Source organism: Gossypium hirsutum, chromosome A02 (genome assembly GCF_007990345.1).
Source record: "Gossypium hirsutum isolate 1008001.06 chromosome A02, Gossypium_hirsutum_v2.1, whole genome shotgun sequence".
Taxonomy (NCBI): domain Eukaryota; kingdom Viridiplantae; phylum Streptophyta; class Magnoliopsida; order Malvales; family Malvaceae; genus Gossypium; species Gossypium hirsutum.
The window spans coordinates 63,145,857-63,169,584 of NC_053425.1; the positions used below are offsets into that span (position 1 = coordinate 63,145,857).

At 34.2% G+C, this 23,728-nt stretch overlaps 1 protein-coding gene across 1 annotated transcript; it reads right to left on the reverse strand.

Moving 5' to 3' along the window:
* Nucleotides 1-14,137: 14,137 nt before the first annotated feature.
* Nucleotides 14,138-14,873, reverse strand: LOC107932182 (uncharacterized). The gene is made up of 2 exons (XM_016864136.1): nt 14,487-14,873; nt 14,138-14,371 (listed from the first exon to the last, which is right to left on the reverse strand). The coding sequence occupies exons 1-2, from the start codon at nt 14,871-14,873 to the stop codon at nt 14,138-14,140; spliced, it is 621 nt and encodes a 206-aa protein (XP_016719625.1).
* Between the last annotated feature and the right edge of the window lie 8,855 nt (nt 14,874-23,728).

Sequence of the window (23,728 nt, forward strand, 5' to 3'; positions counted from 1 at the left end):
GGAATCCGTGTATCCGCCGAGTCCGAGTCAAGTTAATAGGGACAAATGAAATAAATCTACTGATAAAACTAAATTTGAACGATATAGCATATGTGAAAGTTGAGAATTGAAATAAAGAAATAAGAATGATATATATATAATCGAATGATAACATAAAAAGATTAAATTGTTCATTAAGTGATGATAATTGTAATGTAAAAGTATGTGTGTGATTTAATGTATTTAATTATAAACTGAATTATAGTGATACCACTGAGTATATGCATACTCAGCGTACGGTTATTTTCGTGTGCAGGTTGTAGAAGTCAAGTACTGAACTAGCATCCAAAGCCAAACCCGACTTCAGCAAACTTTTTGGTGACGTATATTTTCTTTTGGTAATGTGGCATGTACATAGGATGTGTATAAAGGTTATTATGTTTTGTATATAAATGGTTTAAAATATTAGTATTACAAGTCTAGGAATTATAATGAAAAAGTTTATCCATTTCAATTTAATTAGTACAATGATAAATTTAAATTGATATTATATTGATTAAGTTGATTAGAAGGTATTTAGAATAGAAAATGAATGTGTGAAATAAATTGGTTGATTTGGTTATGTTTGAAATGGATATGGTTTTAATTGCAGGGGTTTATGTAAAAATAAGTAGAAATGCTGTCGAAATTTATAAAAAATAAAAAATAAAAAAATTTGGAGTACTTAAACGAGTCCCGTTTCACTTAAATGTATGTTTTAGACTTTGAGAGTTCAATATAGGGATTTAGTAATTAAATTATGCTATGAATGTTATTTTATTTGTGAATTATTCATAAGTTGTCTGATACGTCCGGTAATGCCTCGTAACTCTGTTCCGGCGGCAGTTTGGGTTAGGGGGTGTTACAATTATCGTATCAGAGCTAAGGTTTAGCCGATTCTAGGACTAAATCAAGCTCGTAAATGAGTCTAGAAGTACATGCCACATTTATTCGAAACTGAGTCAGGTTTTTGGATGCTAATTTATTTATTTGATTTTGTTTTATAGATAAAATGTCAGATGAAAGAATGGATAATGTTGAACAGGAAATGTATACTGGAAGTCGAGAATTTGAAGAAACTGAATCTGCTACACCTACTGTGAATCCGTTAGATAATCAACCTCCTAACGTAGGAAGAGAAAGAGATGAGTCACAACAGTTAAGAGCTATAGCCGATGCATTACAGCGTATAGCGGGAACTATACCTACTACTACATCTGTACCTACTGTCAGACGGGTCCTGATTAAAGAGCTACGGAAATATAGTGCCACAAAATTTCAGGGATTAAAAGGAGTTGATCCGTCTGCTGCTGAAAATTGGATGGAAACAGCAAAAAGAGTTCTGCAACAATTAGATTGCACCCCCCGAGAGAGCCTGATATGTGCTGTATCACTGTTACAAGGAGAAGCATATTTATGGTAGGAATCTGTGGTTAGGCATTTTTCGAATGATTAGGTAACCTGGGACTTATTTCAAAAAGAATTTCAGAAGAAGTATATTGGGGAATTGTACATCGAAGAGAAAAAGCAAGAGTTTTTAGTGCTGAAATAGGGAAATATGTTAGTACTGGAATATGAGCGAGAGTTCTCTAGACTGAGCAAGTATGCTTCAGAATATGTTCCAACCGAGGCTGATAGTTGTAAACGATTTCTACGGGGACTGCGAGATGAAATCAATATAGCACCCCAAACCTGGCCCAGACGTTATGGCCGGATCCAACATGCCATATCGAAGCGTTCAAAACATTTTATATTGTTGATCTAGAAAAAACCTACTTAGTGTTTTAAAAGATAATTTCATTATAGGTTAAAGTGAATGGAAGCTGTGCACCAGGTAGGAAATCGGAAAAGAGGAGGTGAGTCTATCGGACTACTTAAGTACCAAGCTCCCTTCGGATCCAATCCTAGACATGCACACCGCCATTGCCACACCTTAACGTCATGTATATTTCTAGGAAACCGATTTGATTAAGTCATTTTTAGGAAAAGTGATTAATTTTGGAAAATACTTTCATTGCGGAAGCTTTGCTTGTTGTCGTGTTATTTTGAAATCAATTGTTGTTTTTTTTTTTGAAAACGCGCCCTAAAGCTATCCAATTTCAACAGTTAAAATAAGTAATACCTATCTTAGTAATACATATTAAAACCATCAAAAATAATTAAGCGGCCTTATTACATTTAAAAACCCAAACCTCAACGTAAATAATAGGATGTCCAGTTCACTAGAAGAAAACCAAACTTTCAGAACGGGTGGCCACTCCGAATTCCCTCACAGCTCCAAGCCCACTATGGTTGGGGATTTTCTGCGTGGATGAAAATAAAAGGGGTGAGTTTGGAGAAACTCAGGGTGTAAGGAAAACCCATTCAAAGCCCAAGTCAGCTCAAGCCTATTGGGCCTAAGCCCATTCAGGTAACAGTGGTACTGGACCAGAGCCCTTTTCAGATTACAATAAACTGGGCCTTAGCCCCTTATTCAGATAACAGTATGGCCCATAGGCCCATTTCAAAATACATGCAACATCAATAACATATGCAAGCCCATTTCGGGAGACTACTCAACCCACCAACCGCTACACTCCACCCGTACCAGCCCTACACTCCATGTGGGGAATAGCTCAACCCACCCAGCCCAACACTCCACAGTTGCAGCCTTGCTGCTCAGTTAACAGTAAGTAGAGGCAAAGCCTCCAGTACGTGGACAAGCCACTTTCAGTACTTCCTCCGTCAATATCCCAATCCTATGCATTAGATAATAACAACATGGCATGCAGTAAATAACAACAGTCAAACATGCATTTAGGTCAATTTAACCCTAGGGGTATTTCGGTAATTTATCTACTAGGGGTAAAACTATAAATTTTCCACTTTTAAAGGTATTTCAGTAATTTATCTATTTTAGGGTTTTTCATGCATATTCCTACTTTTCACGTACTAACAGAATCACGTACCGAGTGTTCTTACCGAATTGGGCCCGTTGGCCCATCATTCCAATTTTGGCCCATTAAGCCCAAAAATATCGAGGGCACAGAAATCATGCACTTTGCAGTCCAAATTTTGCAGTTTACCAAAAACATTAATCGATTTACCTCACGAGCATTTGGACACTCGCAAATCTACAAAATACCAGTTTTCGGCATTTCGGCTTTTCAACTTTTGCCGATCTAGACTAAGAAATACGGTGTTAGTTACACACCTGTTTGCGACGATATGCTGACGAGATCCACACAAGAACCGCCTACAATTGGATTACTAACACATTAATCTAACTATTCAAATACAAACTACGTATTAACCCCTTACAATATTCGGCCAACCACACCTACAGATCATAGTAAGCTTATAAGAAATCAATAAACAACTCATTAACAAATTTTTGTCAATGTTTACTACATAATCATAATTTCACTGCAAGCTATCTTCCTGAGCAACAGTCACTAAATCATTTATAACTGGAGCTACGAAACTCCAAATCAAGTGCCGTTAATTTTCCCTGAAAATAGACTCATGTATCTTATATCCATAAAATTTTCAGAATTTTTGGTTTGGCCAATCAATACCAGATTTTTCTCAAAGTTTCGCATGTTTCACTGTTTGACTAATCTGACCACTCTTCATTACGAATCACATTTCTCATTGTAAAAAATTCAAAATATGTTCTCGTTTATTCCATTTGAAACTAGACTCATTAAGCTTTAATTACATAATTTATTCAGCTTCTAACTCATCTCCCACAATTTATGGTGATTTTCCAAAGTCACGTTACTGCTGCTGTCCCAAGCAGATTTATTACCAAATCACTCTTTCACACATAACTTGCATGCATGTTTTTTTTTAAACATGTATATCACCAATCAATCATCACATATCTATGATTTTACTTAAGTATAATCTCCATTTCATCATTTTAAAGCACAACATATTAGCCGATTTTTACCCTTAGCATCTAAGGCACATGCATGCTCATTTGTTTGGCTCAACTTCACCTATCTTCCATTTTTCATCAAAAGAACATGAAACAACAACCATTTCCTTCATTTTAATTCATGACCAAATGCTCACAAAACAACCAAAAACCAAAATATGCTTCAAGAGTTAAGGTAGAATCAAGAAGAACTCATGAACATCAAGATAGAAGCAAACTACCATGAACTTACCTTCAATTTTCTTCCCCAAGTGACCGAACATTCAAGAGCTTTCTCCTCTCCTTTCTCTTCTCTAACTTTAGGCTATGATGAACAAAGATGGACAAAACTTTGTTCTTTTCACCCTTTTTTCTTTTAATAAAATTTCATATTTCATCCATTTAATTCTTTAATACAAAAGACATGAAATGCCCATCATGGAACATTTACCTAACCCATTATCATGGAACATTTACCTAACCCATTATCATGGAACATTTACCTAACCCATTATCAATTTGTACCATGAATTATGGATATCAAGTGCTCATATTGTCTACAACAACATGATGGCTGGCCACTTCATGTAAAATGGGAGGTTTGTCATGCAAATCCTCCTATTTTGCACTCCTATTTATTTGGCCACTTCAATTTAGCCTATAGCATTTTCAAACATTTTCACATAGGTCCTATTTCATAATTTCACTCCCTTTTTCTTATGGAACAAAAATTAACTAAAATTACCGGGTTCTACTTAGGCTTGGGCCTTCTAGAGGCCCCCTAACATAATTAAACCTATGCCAACATTCACAGAATTCCTGAAAATTGAGTCGTTACAATCAAGATTCAATTGGTAAGTCTCAAAATTACTGAACTTGTTGATCTGGTTGAGCGAGCAAAAATGATAGAACAAGTACTGGGCCTGGAAAAAAAGTCAGAAATTGGTAAATCAGCTGGGAAAAGTATGGGAACTACCAGTTCTAATCCATTACTTAAGAGATTCAGAGAATCAAGAAGTGGTTGGAGATCAAGCTTTCGGTTTGATAGGGGTGACAGAAGTAGAGAAAAATAGATTACTGTCTCTATCGGTAGTGTAAAAGCTCCACCCTGGGAAAGTGAAAATCCTGAATGCGATTATTGTGGGAAAAGACATTTTGGTGAATGCTGGAAGAAAATCAGAGGATGTTTCCGCTGGGGCTCTACTGAACACTTTATTAAAGATTGTCTGAGAGCTCAGAGTAGTACACCTGCCACATCTCAAAGATCGGTATCGACTACCAGAGGTAGAGGAATGTTCAGAAGAGGTTCTGTTTCGAGGAGAGGAGGAGTTGGTAGAAGCAGTGATATAACTACACAGCAATCTGAAGCCAGAGCTTCAGCTAGACCTTATGTAGTCAGAACCCAGGAAGAAGGCCATGCTCACGATGTGGTGACAGGTATATTTTTACTGTATTCTAAGCCTATTTATACTTTGATTGATCTTGGATCTTCACACTCATATATTAATTCAAAATTAGTAGAGTTGGGGAAATTAAAAACAGCAATGTCTAAAGTCTCAATAGAAGTATCAAGTCTATTGGGGCAAACAATATTAGTTAATCAGGTGTGCCCGAGATGCTCGCTAATGATATATGATAAAAATTTTCTGGTGGATTTATTAATAATGCCTTTTGGGGATTTTGATGTTATACTGGGTATGGACTGGTTAGCTGAACATGGGGTAAATTTGGACTATTATAAAAAGAAATTTAGCGTTCAGACTGAAGATGGTGATAGTGTTAAGGTAAATGGAATTCGTACCAGTGGGTTAGCTCGAATCATATCAGCAATTAAAGTTAATAAGTTGCTTCATCAGGGTTGTACAACATATCTAGCATATGTTATTAATTCTGATTCAGTCGGAAGTCAGTGTAGTCAGATTAGAACTGTATGTGAATTTCCAGATGTATTCCTTGAAGAGTTACCAAGATTGCCACCTGACAAAGAAGTAGAATTTGCAATTGAAGTATACCCAAGTACAGATCCAGTGTCGATACCTCCATATCGTATGTCACCTACTGAATTGAAGGAGTTGAAGGTACAACTGCAAGATTTACTAGAACGAGGTTTTATACGACCTAGTACCTCACCGTGGGGAGCTCCAGTGTTATTTGTTAAAAAGAAAGATGGTTCGATGCGATTGTGTATTGATTATCGGCAATTGAACAATGTGACAATCAAAAATAAATATCCATTACCACGTATTGATGATTTATTTGATCAATTGAAAGGAGCTTCAGTATTTTCAAAGATTGATTTAAGATTACTATTAATTAAAGGTGAAAGAAAGTGATGTACCGAAGACAACATTTCGTACAAGATATGGTCATTACGAGTTCTTAGTAATGCCATTTGGGTTAACAAATGCCCCAGTTGCTTTTATGGATCTTATGAATTGAATTTTTTAGCCGTACTTGGATCAGTTCGTGGTAGTTTTTATTGATGACATTTTGGTATATTCAAAGTCCGAATCTGAACACGAGCAGCATCTCCGAATTGTTTTGCAAACGTTACGAGAGAAACAGTTGTATGGGAAATTGAGTAAATGGTATTTCTTGGTCACGTGGTATCAGCAGATGGAATTAGAGTGGATCCAAAGAAGATTGAAGCAATCGTTCAGTGGAAGACTTCCAAAAATGTGTCGGAAGTACGTAGTTTTCTTGGATTAGCTGGGTATTATCGAAGGTTTGTGAATGGATTTTCAAAAATAGCTTTACCAATGACAAAATTATTGCAAAAGAATGTTTTGTTTGTCTGAAATGATCAATGTCAAGAAAGCTTTATGAAATTAAAGTAGATGCTGACAGAGGCACTAGTTTTGACTTTTCCAGAATCAGGAAAAGATTTTATTGTGTATAGCGATGCTTCTTTAAATGGGCTCGGGTGTGTACTGATGCAAAATGGGAAAGTGATAGCTTATACTTCTTGACAATTGAAACCACATGAACGTAATTATCCGACACATGATCTGGAATTAGCATCCGTGATTTTTGCTTTGAAAATATGGAGATATTTTTTATACTGTGAAAAATGTTACATTTATACAGATCATAAAAGTCTCAAGTATCTTCTATCACAGAAAGAGTTGAATTTGAGGCAGCGTCAATGGATAGAACTTCTAAAAGATTATGATTGTGTTATTGATTACCATCCAGGTAAAGCTAACATGGTAGCTGATGCATTGAGTAGGAAAGCAACAATTGAATTGCAAGCGATGTTTTCACAGCTCAGTATTAGTGATGATGGAGGTTTATTAGCTGAATTAAGAATTAAACCAGTGATGTTTGAACGAATCAAGTCAGCTCAATTAGAAGATGATAAGCTAATGAAGAAAAAAGAAATGGTTCAAAGCGAAACAGAAGGGAATTTTAGTATTGATAAGCATGATTGTTTGAGATACCGAGATTGGATTTGTATTCCAATCAATTCAAAGATTAAAGAATTAATTCTCCGAGAAGCACATGACGGTCCATTTGCTATACACCCTGGAGGCACAAAGATGTACCGTGATTTACGAGAATTGTACTGGTGGCCAGGGATGAAAAAAGATATAGTTGAATATGTCAGTAAATGCTTGGTTTATCAGCGGGTGAAAGCAGAGCATTAAGTTCCTACTGGATTATTACAGTCGATTACTATTCCAGAATGGAAATGGGATCGTGTTACAATGGATTTCATTACGGGATTGCCATTATCTGTAAGTAAGAAAAATGCTATATGGGTAATAGTTGATCGACTCATAAAATCGGCTCATTTTATAGTTGTCAGAACGGATTGGTCACTTCAGAAACTTGCAGAGGTCTATATTCGGGAAATTATAAGGTTGCATGGTATACCGACTTCTATAATTTTTGATCGAGATCCTCGGTTTACATCGAGATTCTGGAAATAGTTACATGAGTCTTTAGGTACTAAACTTAATTTCAATACAGCATTTCATCCATAGACTGATGGGCAATCTGAGCGAGTAATTCAGATTTTGGAAGACATGCTTCGAGCTTGTGTTATTGATTTTGAATCTAGTTAGGAACGCTACTTGCCATTAGTTGAATTTGTTTATAATAACAGTTTTCAGTCCAGTATTCAGATGGCTCCGTCTGAAGCTCTATATGGTAGAAAATGTCGATCAGCTGTATGTTGGACAGAATTAAATGAAAAGAAGATAATTGGATCTGAATTGATTCGTGCAACAGAAGAAACAGTCAAGAAGATTCAACAGAGATTAAAAGCAGCTTTTGACAGACAAAAATCTTATGCTGATCTGAAACGTCGGGACATTGAATACTCAGTCAGAGATAAAGTGTTTCTCAAAGTTTCTTCTTGGAAGAAAGTATTAAGATTTGGCCAACAAGGAAAGTTAAGTCATTGGTTTATCGGACCATATGAAGTTATAGAGAGAGTTGGACCAGTTGCTTATCGATTGGCTTTACCTCCGAAATTACAACAAATTCATGATGTTTTTCACGTTTCCATGTTACGAAGGTATCAATCGGATCCATCTCATATTATCTTTACTGAAAACATTGAGATTAGACCAAATTTGTCATATGAAGAGGAACCAGTTCAAATACTAGCTCGAGAAGTGAAAAAATTAAGAAACAAACGAGTCCCTCTGGTAAAAGTACTGTGGAGAAGCCATAGTGTAGAAGAAGCAACATGGGAACCGTAGGAAATTATGAGATCACAGTATCCTCACTTATTTTCAGGTAAAATTTGGAGGATGAAAATTTTTTTTAAGGGGGGAAGAAATGTAACGACCCAAAATCCGTGGGCACCGGAAAAGTGTGCTATCGGGCCTCCGTCTTAGTGAAATAAATTCAAAAATATTTATTAAAAATATTTATGAGCCTATTGGTGTGTCTAATTTGGTTTTAATTAAGTAAATTTAGCTTAATTTAGAGTAATTAGCAAAAAGGATTAAATTGAATAAGAGGTAAAAATTTAATTCTAAAGCAATAGAAAGTAAAAAGGGCCAAAATGGCAAATATGCCATTAAGTAATGGTTGAGGCGGCATAAATGTATTAAAAAAATCTAAGATTTTATTTAGATTATATATATTATATTATATTATTGATTATTATAATTATTAATTGTTATGGTTTTATATTATTATTAGTACTATTATTAAATAAATTAAATAGTAGAGAATTGTATGGTAATAAAAATATTGGTATATTTGTAATAAATAGATACATGTGTACTTGTTATAAAATAATTTGTTTACTTAATATTAAAGTAATAGATAATTAGATTAAATTATATTATTGATAATTAAATAATTATATCATAAGATTTTTTTTATGATAAATAAATTGAAATTATGATAAGTGGATGGTGATAATAAAATACAAATGTAAAATATATATTTGTACATTTGTAATATTTATATTTTTTATTAAATAAATATTTAATAAATATTATTATTTAATTGATATTATATTATTAGAATAATGAATAAATTAATAATTTGACAAATGTATGGTGATAGTAAATTACAAGTGTAATAAATCATATACATACAATTGTAAAATACATATTTATTTACTAATTATTTAAGAAATAATAATTATTATTATTAAGTTAATATAATAATATAATAAACTAAAGTAAAAATAAAAGATAAAACAAACATAAAAAGAAACAGAACCATTCGAAAACAGAGAAGGGAAAGAAGAAAAGAAAGAAAAAGGGGAAATAGGGAATTTGAAGCTTGGAGTTTAATTGGTAAGCTTAATTAAGTCCTTTTCTTTTAATTTTGATGTTTTAGAAGCTTTAGAATAAAGTTTTGTTGAATTTAAGTTAAAATTTTGAAAGTTAATAGATTTTTTACTAGGGTTTATGTTGAACAAATGATGGAATTGGGGGTTTATTTGATAGAAATTTTGATTGGAATTGAATAAAGGATTGAATTGTAAACTAAGTTATAAGTTTTGAGTTTTAGGGATTAAATTGAAATAAATTAGAAATTATGAAAATATGATAAAAATTAAATAGTTAGATGTGAGTTTGGCAAGAAATTGAGTAGCAAAAAGGTATGAATTGAGAAAGAAAAATATATAAGTTTAGTTGGGATTTAATTGGAATTAAAGTAAAAGTTAGATAAAAATTTCAGCATTTAAATTGTGTTATGCTAATAATTGTGAAATTATTTTAATTGTTCGTAGCTAATATCGAGCCTGAAGCATCGGCCCAAAAAGGAAAAGTAAAGATCATCGAGGATTAAATCCGAAGAGAATTCTGGTTTGTATCACTATAACTCAAGCTTTATAATTAATATGTGTTTAATTTAATATGAATGTGTGGTAAGTATTTTAAGGTAAGTATTTAATGAACTGATAAAATTTGTGATTGGGTATTAAAATTGAGATTGATACTGAACTGAATTATGGGATACTGAAAACTGTTTTGAATACCGGATTGAACTGTGAAATTACTGAATAATGTTATGTATATTGTATTAAACTGTAAAATTTCTAATGAAGTGAATTATTGTATTACTGTGAAAATTGATCAAAATAATAAATTATAATTAATATTGAATCGAAATGGAAATTGTACTGAAAAATGATTTAAATACCCTATTAACTAGTCGGGCTAGTCGGATATAGTTGGCCTGCCATACGATATGGAAGAGTACTGGTTTTTGCCGGCTTACTGATCAGGCACTTATGTGCTGACTACTGTTACTCTTACCGTTACTGTTACCGATTCGACACTTTGTGTGTCGAATACTGTTACCGTTACTGTTACAGATTCAGCACTTTGTGTGTTGAATACTGTTACTGTTACTGCTACTGCTACCGTTACTAATTACTGATCAGGTACTGTGTACCATTAAGGCACATTGTGCTGTACTGGTGTGTTGGTTGGAATCCGTGTATCCGCCGAGTCTGAGTCAAGTTAACTGGGACAAATGAAATAAATCTACTGATAAAACTAAATTTGATTGATATAGCATATGTGAAAGTTGAGAATTGAAATAACGAAATAAGAATGATATATATAATCGAATGATAACATAAAAAGATTAAATTGTTCATTAAGTGATGATAATTGTAATGTAAAAGTATGTGTGTGATTTAATGTATTTAATTATAAACTGAATTATAGTGATACCACTGAGTATATGTATACTCAGCGTACGGTTGTTTCCGTGCGCAGGTTGTAGAAGTCAAGTACAGAACCAACATCCAAAGCCAGACTCGACTTCAGCAAATATATTTTCTTTTGGTAATGTGGCATATACATAGGATGTGTATAAAGGTTATTATGTTTTGAATATAAATGGTTTAAAATATTAGTATTACAAGTCTAAGAATTATAATGAAAAAGTTTATCCATTTCAATTTAATTAGTACAATGATAAATTTAAATTGATATTATATTTATTAAGTTGATTAGAAGGTATTTAGAATAGAAAATGAATGTGTGAAATAAATTGGTTGATTTGGATATGCTTGAAATGGTTATGGTTTTAATTGCAGGGGGTTTATGTAAAAATAAGCAGAAATCCTGTCGAAATTTATAAAAAAAAATTAGAGTACTTAAACGAATCCCGTTTCACTTAAATGTATGTTTTAGACTTTGAGAGTTCAATATAGGGATTTAGTAATTAAATTATGCTATGAATGTTATTTTATTTATGAATTATTCATAAGTTGTCTGATACGTCCGGTCATGCCTCGTAGCTCTGTTCCGGCAACGGTTCGGGTTAGAGGGTGTTACAAGCATATTGTGAATTTTCTCAAGTTCAAGAGACAAAGCTAATCGATAATCCACAGGGCTGATTCTTTCAACAATCTCATACGATTCGATAAATCTTGGGCTCAGTTTTCCTTTCCTACTGAAATGTAACACTTTTTTCCAAGGAGATACTTTTAAGAACACGCAATCACCAACCGCAAATTCTATATCTCTTCTTTTCAAATCTGCATACGATTTTTGATGATCAGAGGTAGCTTTTAAGATATCCCTGATAATACAAACTTTATCTTCAGTCTCTCGGATCAAATTGACCCCTACTGGTTTGGATTCACTCAATTCAGACCAATATAATGGTGTTTTACATTTCCTCCCATAAAGAGCTTCAAATGGTGCCATTTTGATACTGGATTGATAACTATTATTATATGCAAATTTAGCTAACGGTAAATATTTTTCCTAGCTGCCTCCAAACTCGAGTATACAACATCTCAACATATCTTCCAGAATCTGAGTCGCTAATTCTGATTGCCCGTTCGTTTGAGCATTAAATGCTGTGCTAAAATTTAACTTAGTTCCCAGAGCTTCTTGTAGTTTACTCCAAAATCTCGATGTGAATCTCGAATCTCGATCAGAAATAATAGATATCGAAATCCCATGTAACCTCACAATCTCTACTATATACAATTCTGCTAATTTCTCAAGTGAAAAGTCTGTTCTGACTGGAATAAAATGTGCCAACTTAGCCAATCTATCAACAATCACCCAGATCGAATCTTTCTTTCCCGAAGTCAGAGGTAAATCGGATACAAAATCCATCGTGACATGCTCCCACTTCCATTCTGGTATCATAATAGGTTGTAACAATTCCATTGGTACCTGATGTTCTGCTTTCACTTGTTGACAAATCAAACACTTAGCTACGAACTCACAAATTTCCTGTTTCATACCCGGCTACCAATACATCTGTTTCAAATCACAATACATCTTCGTACTACCCGGATGAATGGAGTACATGCTACTATAAGCTTCAGAAAGAATATCGTTTTTCAAATTTAAATTATTTGGAACACAAATTCTTTTATGATAGCGTAACATACCACTTTCATCAATGCCATACTCTAAACTCAGATTGTCCTAAACTATTTTTCGTTTCAGTACCAACTTCGAATAATCATCTTGCAATTCCTAAATTTGTTGAAGGAACAGAGGTTTGTTCTCAACTCTGCTAATACAGAACCATCTTCATTAAGAGATAAATAAACGTTTAACACTCGAAGTGCAAACAATGACGACTTCCGACTAAGTGCATTCGCAACCACATTAGCTTTTCCTAGATGATAACCAACAACCAAATCATAATCTTTCAGTAACTCTAGCCATCGTCCCTGTCTCAAATTTAGCTCTTTCTGAGTCATTAAATATTTCAAACTTTTTTGATCTGTAAACACATAACATGTCTTACCGTATAAATAATGTCTCTAAATCTTCAAAGCAAATACTATTGTAGCCAACTCAAGATCATGTGTAGGATAATTCTTCTCATGCAGTTTTAATTGTCGAGAAGCATAGGCCACTACTTTTCCTAATTACATCAGTACACAACCCAAACCATTTGGAGACGCATCACTATAAATAACATACAGTACACCTGACTCTGGCTGAGTCAAAACCGGAGCTTCTGTTAACATTTTCTTCAACTGATCAAAGCTTTGCTGACACTCATCAGACCAAACAAATTCAACATTTTTCTGCAATAATTGAGTCAATGGCGAGGCAGTCATCGAAAAATTCTTAACAAAACATCAGTAATAACCTGATAGACCCAGAAAACTTCGCACTTCTGAAAAATTTTTGAAAATTTTCTAATTCACCAAAGCAAAAACTTTACTCGGGTCAACTCAAATTCCGCCGGCTAATACAATGTGACCCAAAAGTCCAACCTCGTGAAGCCAGAATTCACATTTGCTAAACTTTGCGTACAACTGCTTTTCTCTCAAAGTCTGTAGTACAATTCTCAAATGTTGTGCATGTTAAGATTCTGTCTTGGAATAAATTAGTAAATCATGATAAGCACAACTGCAAATCTATCCAAATAAGGTTTAAAAATCCGATTCATTAAATCCATAAAAGCAGCAGAGGCATTAGTCAAGCCAAATGGCATTACCATAAACTTCTAGTGACCGTATTAAGTTCTAAAGCAGTCTTTGGTACATCCCACTCTTTAACCTTCAATTGATATTACTCGAATCTAAGGTATATCTTCCAAAACACTGCAGCACATTTTAGTTGGTCAAACAGATCGCCAATTCGTGGCAAAGGGTTTTATTTTTAATTATAACCTTGTTAAATTGTCTGTAGTCTATACATAATCTTAAAGAACTGTCTTTCTTTTTCACAAACAGAACAGGTGCACCTCAGGGAGATATACTCGATCTCATAAACCCTCGGTCTAATAACTCTTACAATTGTGCCTTTAACTCCTTAATTCAGCTGGTGCCATTCGATATGGTGTTACTAATATCAGAGCTATTCCAGGAATCACATCAATTACAAACTCAACTTCACGATCATGTGGTAAACTTCGTAATTCTTTAGGAAATACATCAGTAAACTCATTAACAACCGGTAACTGGTCTAACTTTGATTTCAAACTCCGAGTATCAGGAATGTAAGCTAGAAATGCTTCATTACCTTTTTGCATCAATCTCTGAGCAAAAAAAAGCTAAAATGATTCTAACAATATCCTTTGGATATTCAAACTCAACTGAAATCATCTCTCTTGTCTGACATTTCAAATCAATCCATTTATGTCTACAATTTACCACAGCATCATGTAAAGGCAACCAATCCGTTCCCGGAATAACATCAAATTCCCAAAAGGGTAGCAACATCAAATCAGCAGGGAATTCGCAGCCTTTCACTTTCAGTGAACAATTACGATACACTAAATTAACTATCACACTTCGACCTAATGGATTAGTAACTTGAATATCATAATTGATAGACTCAACAAGAAATTTCTTTTCTGTTACTAATGCAATGTAAATATAAGAATGAGTAGACCCAGGCTCAATCAACACATATACAGTAAAATCAAAGAGATAGAATGTACCGTCAATAAAATATAGAGTCGTAGCTTCTTCTCTAGCTCGGATGGCATAAGTACATGTAGGTGCTCTAGCCTCTGAACTAGCAGTAGTATCTTTCATACCTAAACGAGCAGTCCTGGTGGCAGTATTTTGGCCTGAACGCCTACTTCTCTGAGAAGTAGCTAATTAATTTTCTTTCTGCTCTTCATCTTTTTGTAATTGAGGATAGTTTCGAGTAAAATGATCAGTGGCTCCACATTTATAACAAGCCCCCGCTTTACTTCTACATTCCCCGAGATGGTATTTCCCACAATACTTGCATTTACACTTAGAAGCATTTTGCACACTACTCACACTTGGGTCTAATAGATACCCCGTAATCAAGTTGATTACCTTATTTTTATTTGATCGTTCAGACATTGAGGTGGCTTGACTAATATCATCTCTAGACTTTTAGCTGAAAATGTTGAAAAGGATTTGAAAGAACTTCTTTTGTAAGATTCTTTATCCTATCTATCTCGTTGCATTATTTTATTATACACCTCTTCCATTTTTTTGTGCACGATCTGACAGAATGATAAATTCTCGTATTTTAGTGCCCCCAATCATCATTCTAATTTCATTATTCAGCCCTTTTTCAAACCGAATGCACATTTGTTTTTTGGTTGGTACAAATTCCTGGGCATATTTGCTGAGGTATACAAATTCTCTTTCATACTTAGCTATCGATCTGTTTCCTTTGCGCATGTAACACCCCGAACCCGAGACCGTCACCGGAGTCGAACACGAGGTGTTAACAGACTTTAAACCACTTATAAAAAATTTCCCAGACACTGCCAATCTGCGTACTAGTCGCTTTAAAAATCATATCTTGAGTTCAGAAACTCGGAATCCAGTTCCATAAATTTTCCCTGAAATTAGACTCATATTCCCATCTACATAATTTTTTCTAGAATTTTTAGTTGGGCCAATTAGTACATTTTATTAGTCAAAGTCTCCCATGTTATAGGGATTGACTACACTGACCTTTGCGCATTACGACTTGGATATCTCCCTGTACAGGGCTTCAATACTGATGCCGTTTGTTTCTATAGAAACTAAACTCAGAGAGGAATCTATACATATATGGAATGACTCCTAATTGTCTCTGGTTAATTTATAATGAATTTCCAAAGTCGGAACAGGAAATCCAGAAACCGTTCTGGCCCTGTCTCACGAGAACCTGAATATCTCTTAACATACTGTCCATATGATTGTTTCGTTACTTTCCTATGAAAATAGATTCATCAAGGTTCGTTTACATGATTTATTCACTATTTAATTCCGTTCCTACTATTTTTAGTGATTTTCCAAATCTACATCACTGCTGCTGTCAGCATCTGCCTTTAAGGTAGACTTTATCTATTTCATAGTTTCCATGATTCAACTAGCCCTTTTAGCATAAATAGCACAAATTATGATAGTGATTAACCATTCCCATGGCCAATCCTTGTTAAGCATATCCACACCTCTCAATAACCATGTCCATACCAAATGATTATAACATTATACTCAAACATATATAAGCCATTTTCGCATGGCTATCCAAAATTATACAAGTCCAAAGGGTTCATGACCCCCAACAAAAAGGGTAGTCCTATACATGCCATTTCGAAGTTCAACCAAAATTGTACCAAAAGGGGGGGCTTTGATAGTGTGGGCGACTTCGACTTCAAAATCCCGAGTCCGATAGCTGGAGAACCAAAATCTATAAAACAGAGAATCAAGGAGACGGAGTAAGCAATTTATGCTTAGTAAGTTTTGAGCAAGGGATTCCAGCACAACAAAAGTATAGCATTCATGTAGATAAACGGATAATTTCATATGCACAATTTTTCAATATCATACTTACTTCACATTACCAACCCTTTTATTCATACACAAAGATCAACTTAGCCAAAGGCCGGTAGCTCATTTATCAACTGAGCGAATACTTATTTGTAAGGGCTCAACTAATTCAAAGCACATACGAAACATACCTCAATGTTGGGATGTTTCAAGCGTATTAACTGAAATTTTTACAGCAAGATCATTCATTCCCAAATCACGTACCTTCGGAATTTAACCGGATATAGCTACTCGTTCAAATGCCTTCGGGACATAGCCCGGTTATAGTAACTCGCACAAATGCCTTCGGGACTTAACCCGGATTTAGTAACTCGCACAAATGCCTTCGGGCTTAGCCCGGAATTAGTATCTCGCACAAATGCCTTCGGATCTTAGTCCGGATATGGTCACTTAGCACAAAGCCTTCAGGACTTAGCCCGGACATCATTCAAATAACCATGCACATTTAACAATAAATCATGGCACATTCGTATTTCATTTTCGTTAGCAAAACTCGAACACAAGACACTTATCATTCTTGCAATTTCGGCTCAATAGCCACACACAAAGAGCATGATTTTGATTTGCTTAAAACTTGATCTAATCAAATCATAATTTAAGCTCTTTTACTCAAGAACTTACCTCGGATGTTGTCGAACGATTCCGATAGCTATTCGACCACTTTTTCCTTCCCTTTATCGGATTTAGTTCCCCTTTGCTCTTGAGCTTAATTAAACAAATAAATTGATTTAATCATTTGAGCATCGAAAAGAGGAACACAAGGCACTTAGCCCATATTTATACATTAGACATTAAAGTCACATATGTACGGAATCATGAATCAAACTCAACATTTTGGCTAATTTTCCCCCTTGGCCGAATTTTCTAAGCCAAGACAAAAGCATCAATATGCTTGCCTCTAACCGAATACATGCAACACCAATCTCCTTCCTATGGCCGAATATGCATGTCTATGTTGGGGCCGATTGCAACACTTAATACATTCTACAAGTATGGTCACTTGTATTGACTAAACACCATTTTGTTTCAAGTTCAAAACTTGGCTAATACACACATATATACACTAGTAAAGCATCCTCTCCCTTTCCATCAATTTAACACATGCATTACTCATTAATATACGAAAATTATATTCAGCCTTAGCACACAACTTGCTAGCCGATTCTTCTCCATCTAGCAACCAATGCACATATGTGCTCACTCAAAAATGCTAAAAAGAAGATTCAAGAATCATCAATCCACCATCACATGCATCATTAACAAGCTTCATATTTAGCATGCAATGGCATTAATACAAAATCCACCTAGGCCGAATATCATCCCCATGACATAGCAAAGATTTGAACCATGGGCTAATTAGAACTCAAGCTAGCAACTAAAAAAAACATGCATGAATCTCATGGCACAACCTCAAACATACCTTGATCTAGATACAAGTATGGCCAAACCTCCTCCTAATCCTCTTCCAAACCAAACATGAAGCAAGAACTCATTCCTCCTTCCTTAGAATTTTCGGCCAAAAGAAGATGAAAAAGGATGAACAAAATTTTTCTTTTCTTTTCTTTTACTCACGGCAATGGGGGGGGAAACAACCACGCACTTTTTTTTTGTTTTCATCATATTTCCTTTCATTATTTTATGCCCATGCTCCTTATTTTATCATACTTCCCATGACACACTAACTCAACATGTTTATGACATGTTCTTGCCCATCACACTTGGTCTACCATGCTTGTCATGGCCGGCCACTACTAATTAGGGGGGAATTTGACATGCAAGTCCCCCCTTTTTATTTCATGCACTAATAGGTCCTTATGCTTTGACCTATCACATTTCAAAATTTTCTCACATAAGTCCTATTTACTAAAATTCACCTACAATTAAACAAAATTCAAACACGAAATTTTCACACATGCACATGTACATATAATGAGCATCAATTATGACGGTTAATTATTTTTATGACTCGGTTTAGCGGTCCCGAAACCACTTCCTGACTAGGGTCAAATTTTAGGCTGTCACAGCGCAGGTCAAGAAATTCCCTCTTTTTCTTATGTAAATATCTCTTACCAACATATTTCTTTTTAAATTCACTCTGAAAAAATTCCCAAGAGATTTTCTCTTTTGGTACAATAGAGACTATTGTCAACCACCAGTTATATACTTCCTCTTTTAGTAATGAAATAGCACATCTCAAATAATCATTAGAGGAGCAAGCCATTTCTTCAAAAACTCTTACTATATTCTGGAGCCAATACTCAACTTTAATTGGATCATCATCTGACCTACCCCAAAATTCTTCGGCCTCACACTTTCTAGGTTTCTCAATCAGAGTTTGTTTACTAGATTCAGTCACTAGAGCTGGTGGAGGTGCAACTGGAGGCACTACATGTAGTAAGGTAGGGGGAGGTTGTTGAGCCAGATTTCTCCCCTACATGAACTTACTAAACCATTGATTCATATACCTGAAGAACATGTTTCTAAGTTCTTATTCCTGAGCCGAAGGGATTGGGACATTACTACTTGTCCCATGTTCAGATGTCTGTACTCTACTATTGGCCTCATCATGTTCAGCATGTTTAGATCTATCTAACATCTTTACAATCTATAAGAAAAATAAGGGCTAGATCGGATCATACACATCACACTATCACAGATTTATATAGCATGTAATTCTAAACACTTCACACGTTACGTTCAATCCGAGAATCGATTAAACTGTAGCTCTGATACCACTAAATGTAATGCCCCTAACCCTTATCCGTAGCTGAAACACGGTTACGGGGCATTACCGAATTTTTTAGGTCAAATGCGAACCTTTCATAACATCTAATACACATATCAAAACCCAATCATAAATCACTTATATTAACCCTTGTATGAGCCCTTGAGGCCCAATATACGCATTAGAAGTAAATTGGGACTAAACCGAAAGCTCCAAAATTTTTCCCAAAATTTCAAAATTTTCCTTAGGTGCAGGGGACACAAACCCGTGTCGCCAGGCTGTGTGGCTTGCATGGCTAGGAGACATGCACGTGCCTTAGGTTGTGTAGACATTCGATTTGAGGCACACGGTTGTGTCCCAGCCTATGTCCAATTTAGGATGCTTACTAACTTGGGTCACACAGCCAAGCTACACGCCCCTGTGCTATGTGCAAAAACCTAGTTATTGTGTTTCTCAATTTTAAAGATGTAGGGGCACACAGTCGAAAAACACGCCTGTGTCTCTGCCCGTGTGGACGAAAATAGTTCATTTTAAGGATACTTTTCTCACCCATTTTGATATCAACCTATACACAACATTTTAATATATGAATATATCCCAAACAAGCAATCAACACAAGCCAAAATCATGTTTTAAGCATGACATAATATCACAAATTTTCAAATACTTAAACTTACCTATTTAATCCATCTCATTCATTTATTAAATTCTACTACTAATTACATACATACAAGCATATATCATTCACAACCACATTTCAATTCATTTCATTTCCAAACCAGCCCTATACATGCCATATAAACCATAATATACATTGCAAAAAGTACCAAACTGAGTTGGATAGCGTGGCTTGATGTGTTCATCCGATCTCCCTACCTCAAGTTAATCTACAAGAACATTAAACAACACAAATAAGCTTAATGAAGCTTAGTAAGTTTGATAGGTTAAACATAAATCTTACCGAACTTAATATAAAATTTAAATAGTAAATTATTCATGCACTCTCCCTGTCAAATCACAACATAAATCAATAAACACACTTCTTTCAAATCAATATCAATAATAAACGATAAATATTTCAATTTCAATCACATAAGTCATTTAACAAATCTTACCGAATCAAAGAACGACTTACAAATATAAGTACATCATTTTCAGAAGTCCGAAGACTAAACAGAAGCATATAAGTGCTAAACAGAAACCCATAAGGGTTGAACGGAAGCTCATAAGAGCTAAACAGAAACCCATAAAGGTTAAACAAAAGCTCAAAAGAGCTGAACGAAAACCCATTAGGGTTGAACTGAAACTCATATAAGTTAAGCAGAAGCTCATGAGAGTTAAATGGAAAGTAAACACGAAAGTTCGGAACAAATGCTGAACCTCAATTTACTTGGGTAATTTTCCGTCAATTTTTCCTTTGCTGTCTTTCGCCACACAATGATTATACTCAATCCCGCGTTCCATTTAAATCGGATATTCACTTCAAATTTATAATATAAAAATATTTCATTGTTCAACAATATACTAAATACATAATATCATTCATCAATTCAATATAATTATTGAAGTTTAACTGTACAACTTACCTGGGTTAAATTGTAAAATTTGTAGAAGTTCAGAGACTATTCTTAATTTCCCTTTTTCACGATTGTCTACTGGCTCTTGATCTAAAATATAAAATTATTCATTAATTAGCATATATTTCAGTTTCAATTCACTTCACAATTAATACCCTTAAATTTTTGAAATTACATATTTACCCTAACTTTTTCAATTTTTACAATTTAGTCCCTTACTAATTAATCTATCAAATGAGATAAATTTTCTCAATTGACAATTTATCTAAGTATCCTAGGCTATCTTGCAGCCCTTGATGCATAAAAATTTAATAGCAAACCCTAACTCTTTAATTCTTCACAATTTAGTCCTAAAATCAATATCTATCAAATTCTCTTTATAAAATTGTCATATAACAAAATTAAAGTTCTAAAACCATGTTATTTCATCAAAATCATCTAGCATTCATCAATGGTAACTTTCAAAATTTCCAATAAAATCAAAAACTAATGAAATAAATAGTCGAACCTAATTGTTAAAGTCTTAAAAACACAAGAATTATAAGAAAAAGCAAGAATTAAACTTACATGAAGCTAATATATGAAAAACCAGCTTAAGAAACTCTTTTATGGCTGTTTTTGGCTGAAGATTGTTGAAGAAATGTCTAGAAAATATTTTAATTGCTATTTTATTTGTTTAATTTTACAAAATTTACCATTTTGCCCTTAGTTCACACTAATTTTGTTATTTCTTCTACGCTTATGCCACCCCAGCCAATTTAATTAGGCTAAATTACTCCTTAAGTCCTCCCTATTTACCCATTAAGTCATTTAATTACTATTTCTTTTAATTAGAAAGTTTTACACCTTTTTCAATTTAGTCCTTTTTAATTAATTAACTATCAAAACGTTAAAATTTTCTGACAAAAATTTCATACTAACTTAATGGAAGTCCGTAAATATTTATAAAAATATTTACGGCTCAGTTTATAAAATTGAGGTCTCGATACCTCGTTTTTTGAATCATTTAACCTAATAAATCATTATAACACAAAAATTACTAATTCAAAAATTCTTCTAAAATCACATTTGGCTTATACTAAATAATAAAATTTATGAGCTCACTTGTCGGATTTGGTGGTCTGGAACCACTGTTTTCGACATCACTAAAAATCAGACTGTTACAGGAATATTGTGGTCGAGCCACCAAATAATTGCAAATATACTGCTAGATACAGAATATTGCTTGTATACTGCTAATTGAGCCATCTCGAGTTGCCAGAAAATGATGACCTGCCACCCCAGGTTGCCAAGCAACGATGGCTTACTAATATCAATATGTAGTTAAATTGCCAGATACTTCCTTCGTACACATTATCCCAACCCTATGCATGTGATATGATATTAAAATAGATTTTCAGTAGGCATACTTTACATGCGAATCAAATTTCATTACGGTTTAACATAGTGGCATGCTTAACATGTGAACTAGAATCAGAAATAATGGCATGCTTAACATGCAAGTCAAAATCAGAAGAATAGCATGCTTAACTTGCGAATCAGAATAAAAAATATTAACATATTTAATATGCAAATCAAAATATCGATAACTCAATATCATGTTTATTATTCATACATAATCAGATCGCCATATATCACATTATTATCACATTTAACAGAAAAATCACCAAATCACATATCAATCAACATAGATCTGAAATTTTGGAAACTCTTACTTGGAATCCTCTTTTATCGAATTTTACCAATCCTTATGAATACATAACGTATTCGCCCAATATCACATTTTAGAATCTTATTTAAACATCAATTAAATATTTCTTAAATATAAACATTTTATGATGATTAATTATATTTTTATTTAGTTAAATCAATTAGGTCCCCACATCTTATAGATTTGATTGCACAAATCTCATTCCACTTTGAAAGGGGAGAGTTTGATTCTTGAGTCACTACGATTTCAACCAACACATGTGTTAGTATGGATTAATAAATAAATAATCCTTGATTTAAAGATTCGGCGAAGTGCTTATACTATTATTCGTCAGAACGCACCCTTTTAAAAATCGGAATACGATTTCAGGATTTTGAATAACACTTCATGAAGTTACGATAAACAAATCATTAGAATCATATTAACCAAAATAATAATACGAAAGAGAGAGTTATGAACAAAGGATTTTCCAAGAGTAATGAAGGAAGGATTTTCCATACTTACGTATTAACAAAGAAAAAGGGTTCGACAATATGTCCTAAAAAGTCGACTATAGTGGAGGATTTGACACTGAAATAATAAATTAAAGTTAGAAAAATTGGTTGGGAATAATCCCTAAAACAAATATGAAAAATCAGATTTGGGATGAAGAGTAATTGATTATGAGAAGAGAAAAAGAAAAGAAGAAAAATCAGAGTTTTGGGTGATGACTGGTGGCGGTGATGTGGTGGCATGATGGCGGCGGTGTGGCAGCAATGGGAAGAAGTGGTGGTACGATGATGGTGCGGTGGTCTTGTGTGGTGGAGGAGTGGAAAAGAAATGAGGAGAAATGTGTGTCTTAGATGGTGAAATGGAAGAATAATGAGAAAAAGGGGGGAAGAGCAAGGTGGTAGATAGTAAGAGAGTAGATGAGAGAAAAAATGAAAAAAAAATTAAAAAGTGAAGAATATGTTTAGATACATGACTGGCCAAAGTAAGGTAAGGAGGAGGTTTTGGCAAGTTGAGGGGAAAATAGCACCAAAAGTGGATCATGGGAGTGAAAATGGGAGAACTTTGGTAAGGTTGACCTTGTAAT

Excerpts from the sequence above, each read along its gene's own strand:
- LOC107932182 (XM_016864136.1), bottom strand. The coding sequence starts at position 14,873 with ATGAAAGATACTACTGCTAGTTCAGAGGCTAGAGCACCTACATGTACT. Across the intron at positions 14,372-14,486 it reads TGCCTTTACATGATGCTGTG|AGATTGATGCAAAAAGGTAA; the intron begins GTAAATTGTAGA and ends TTTTTTGCTCAG.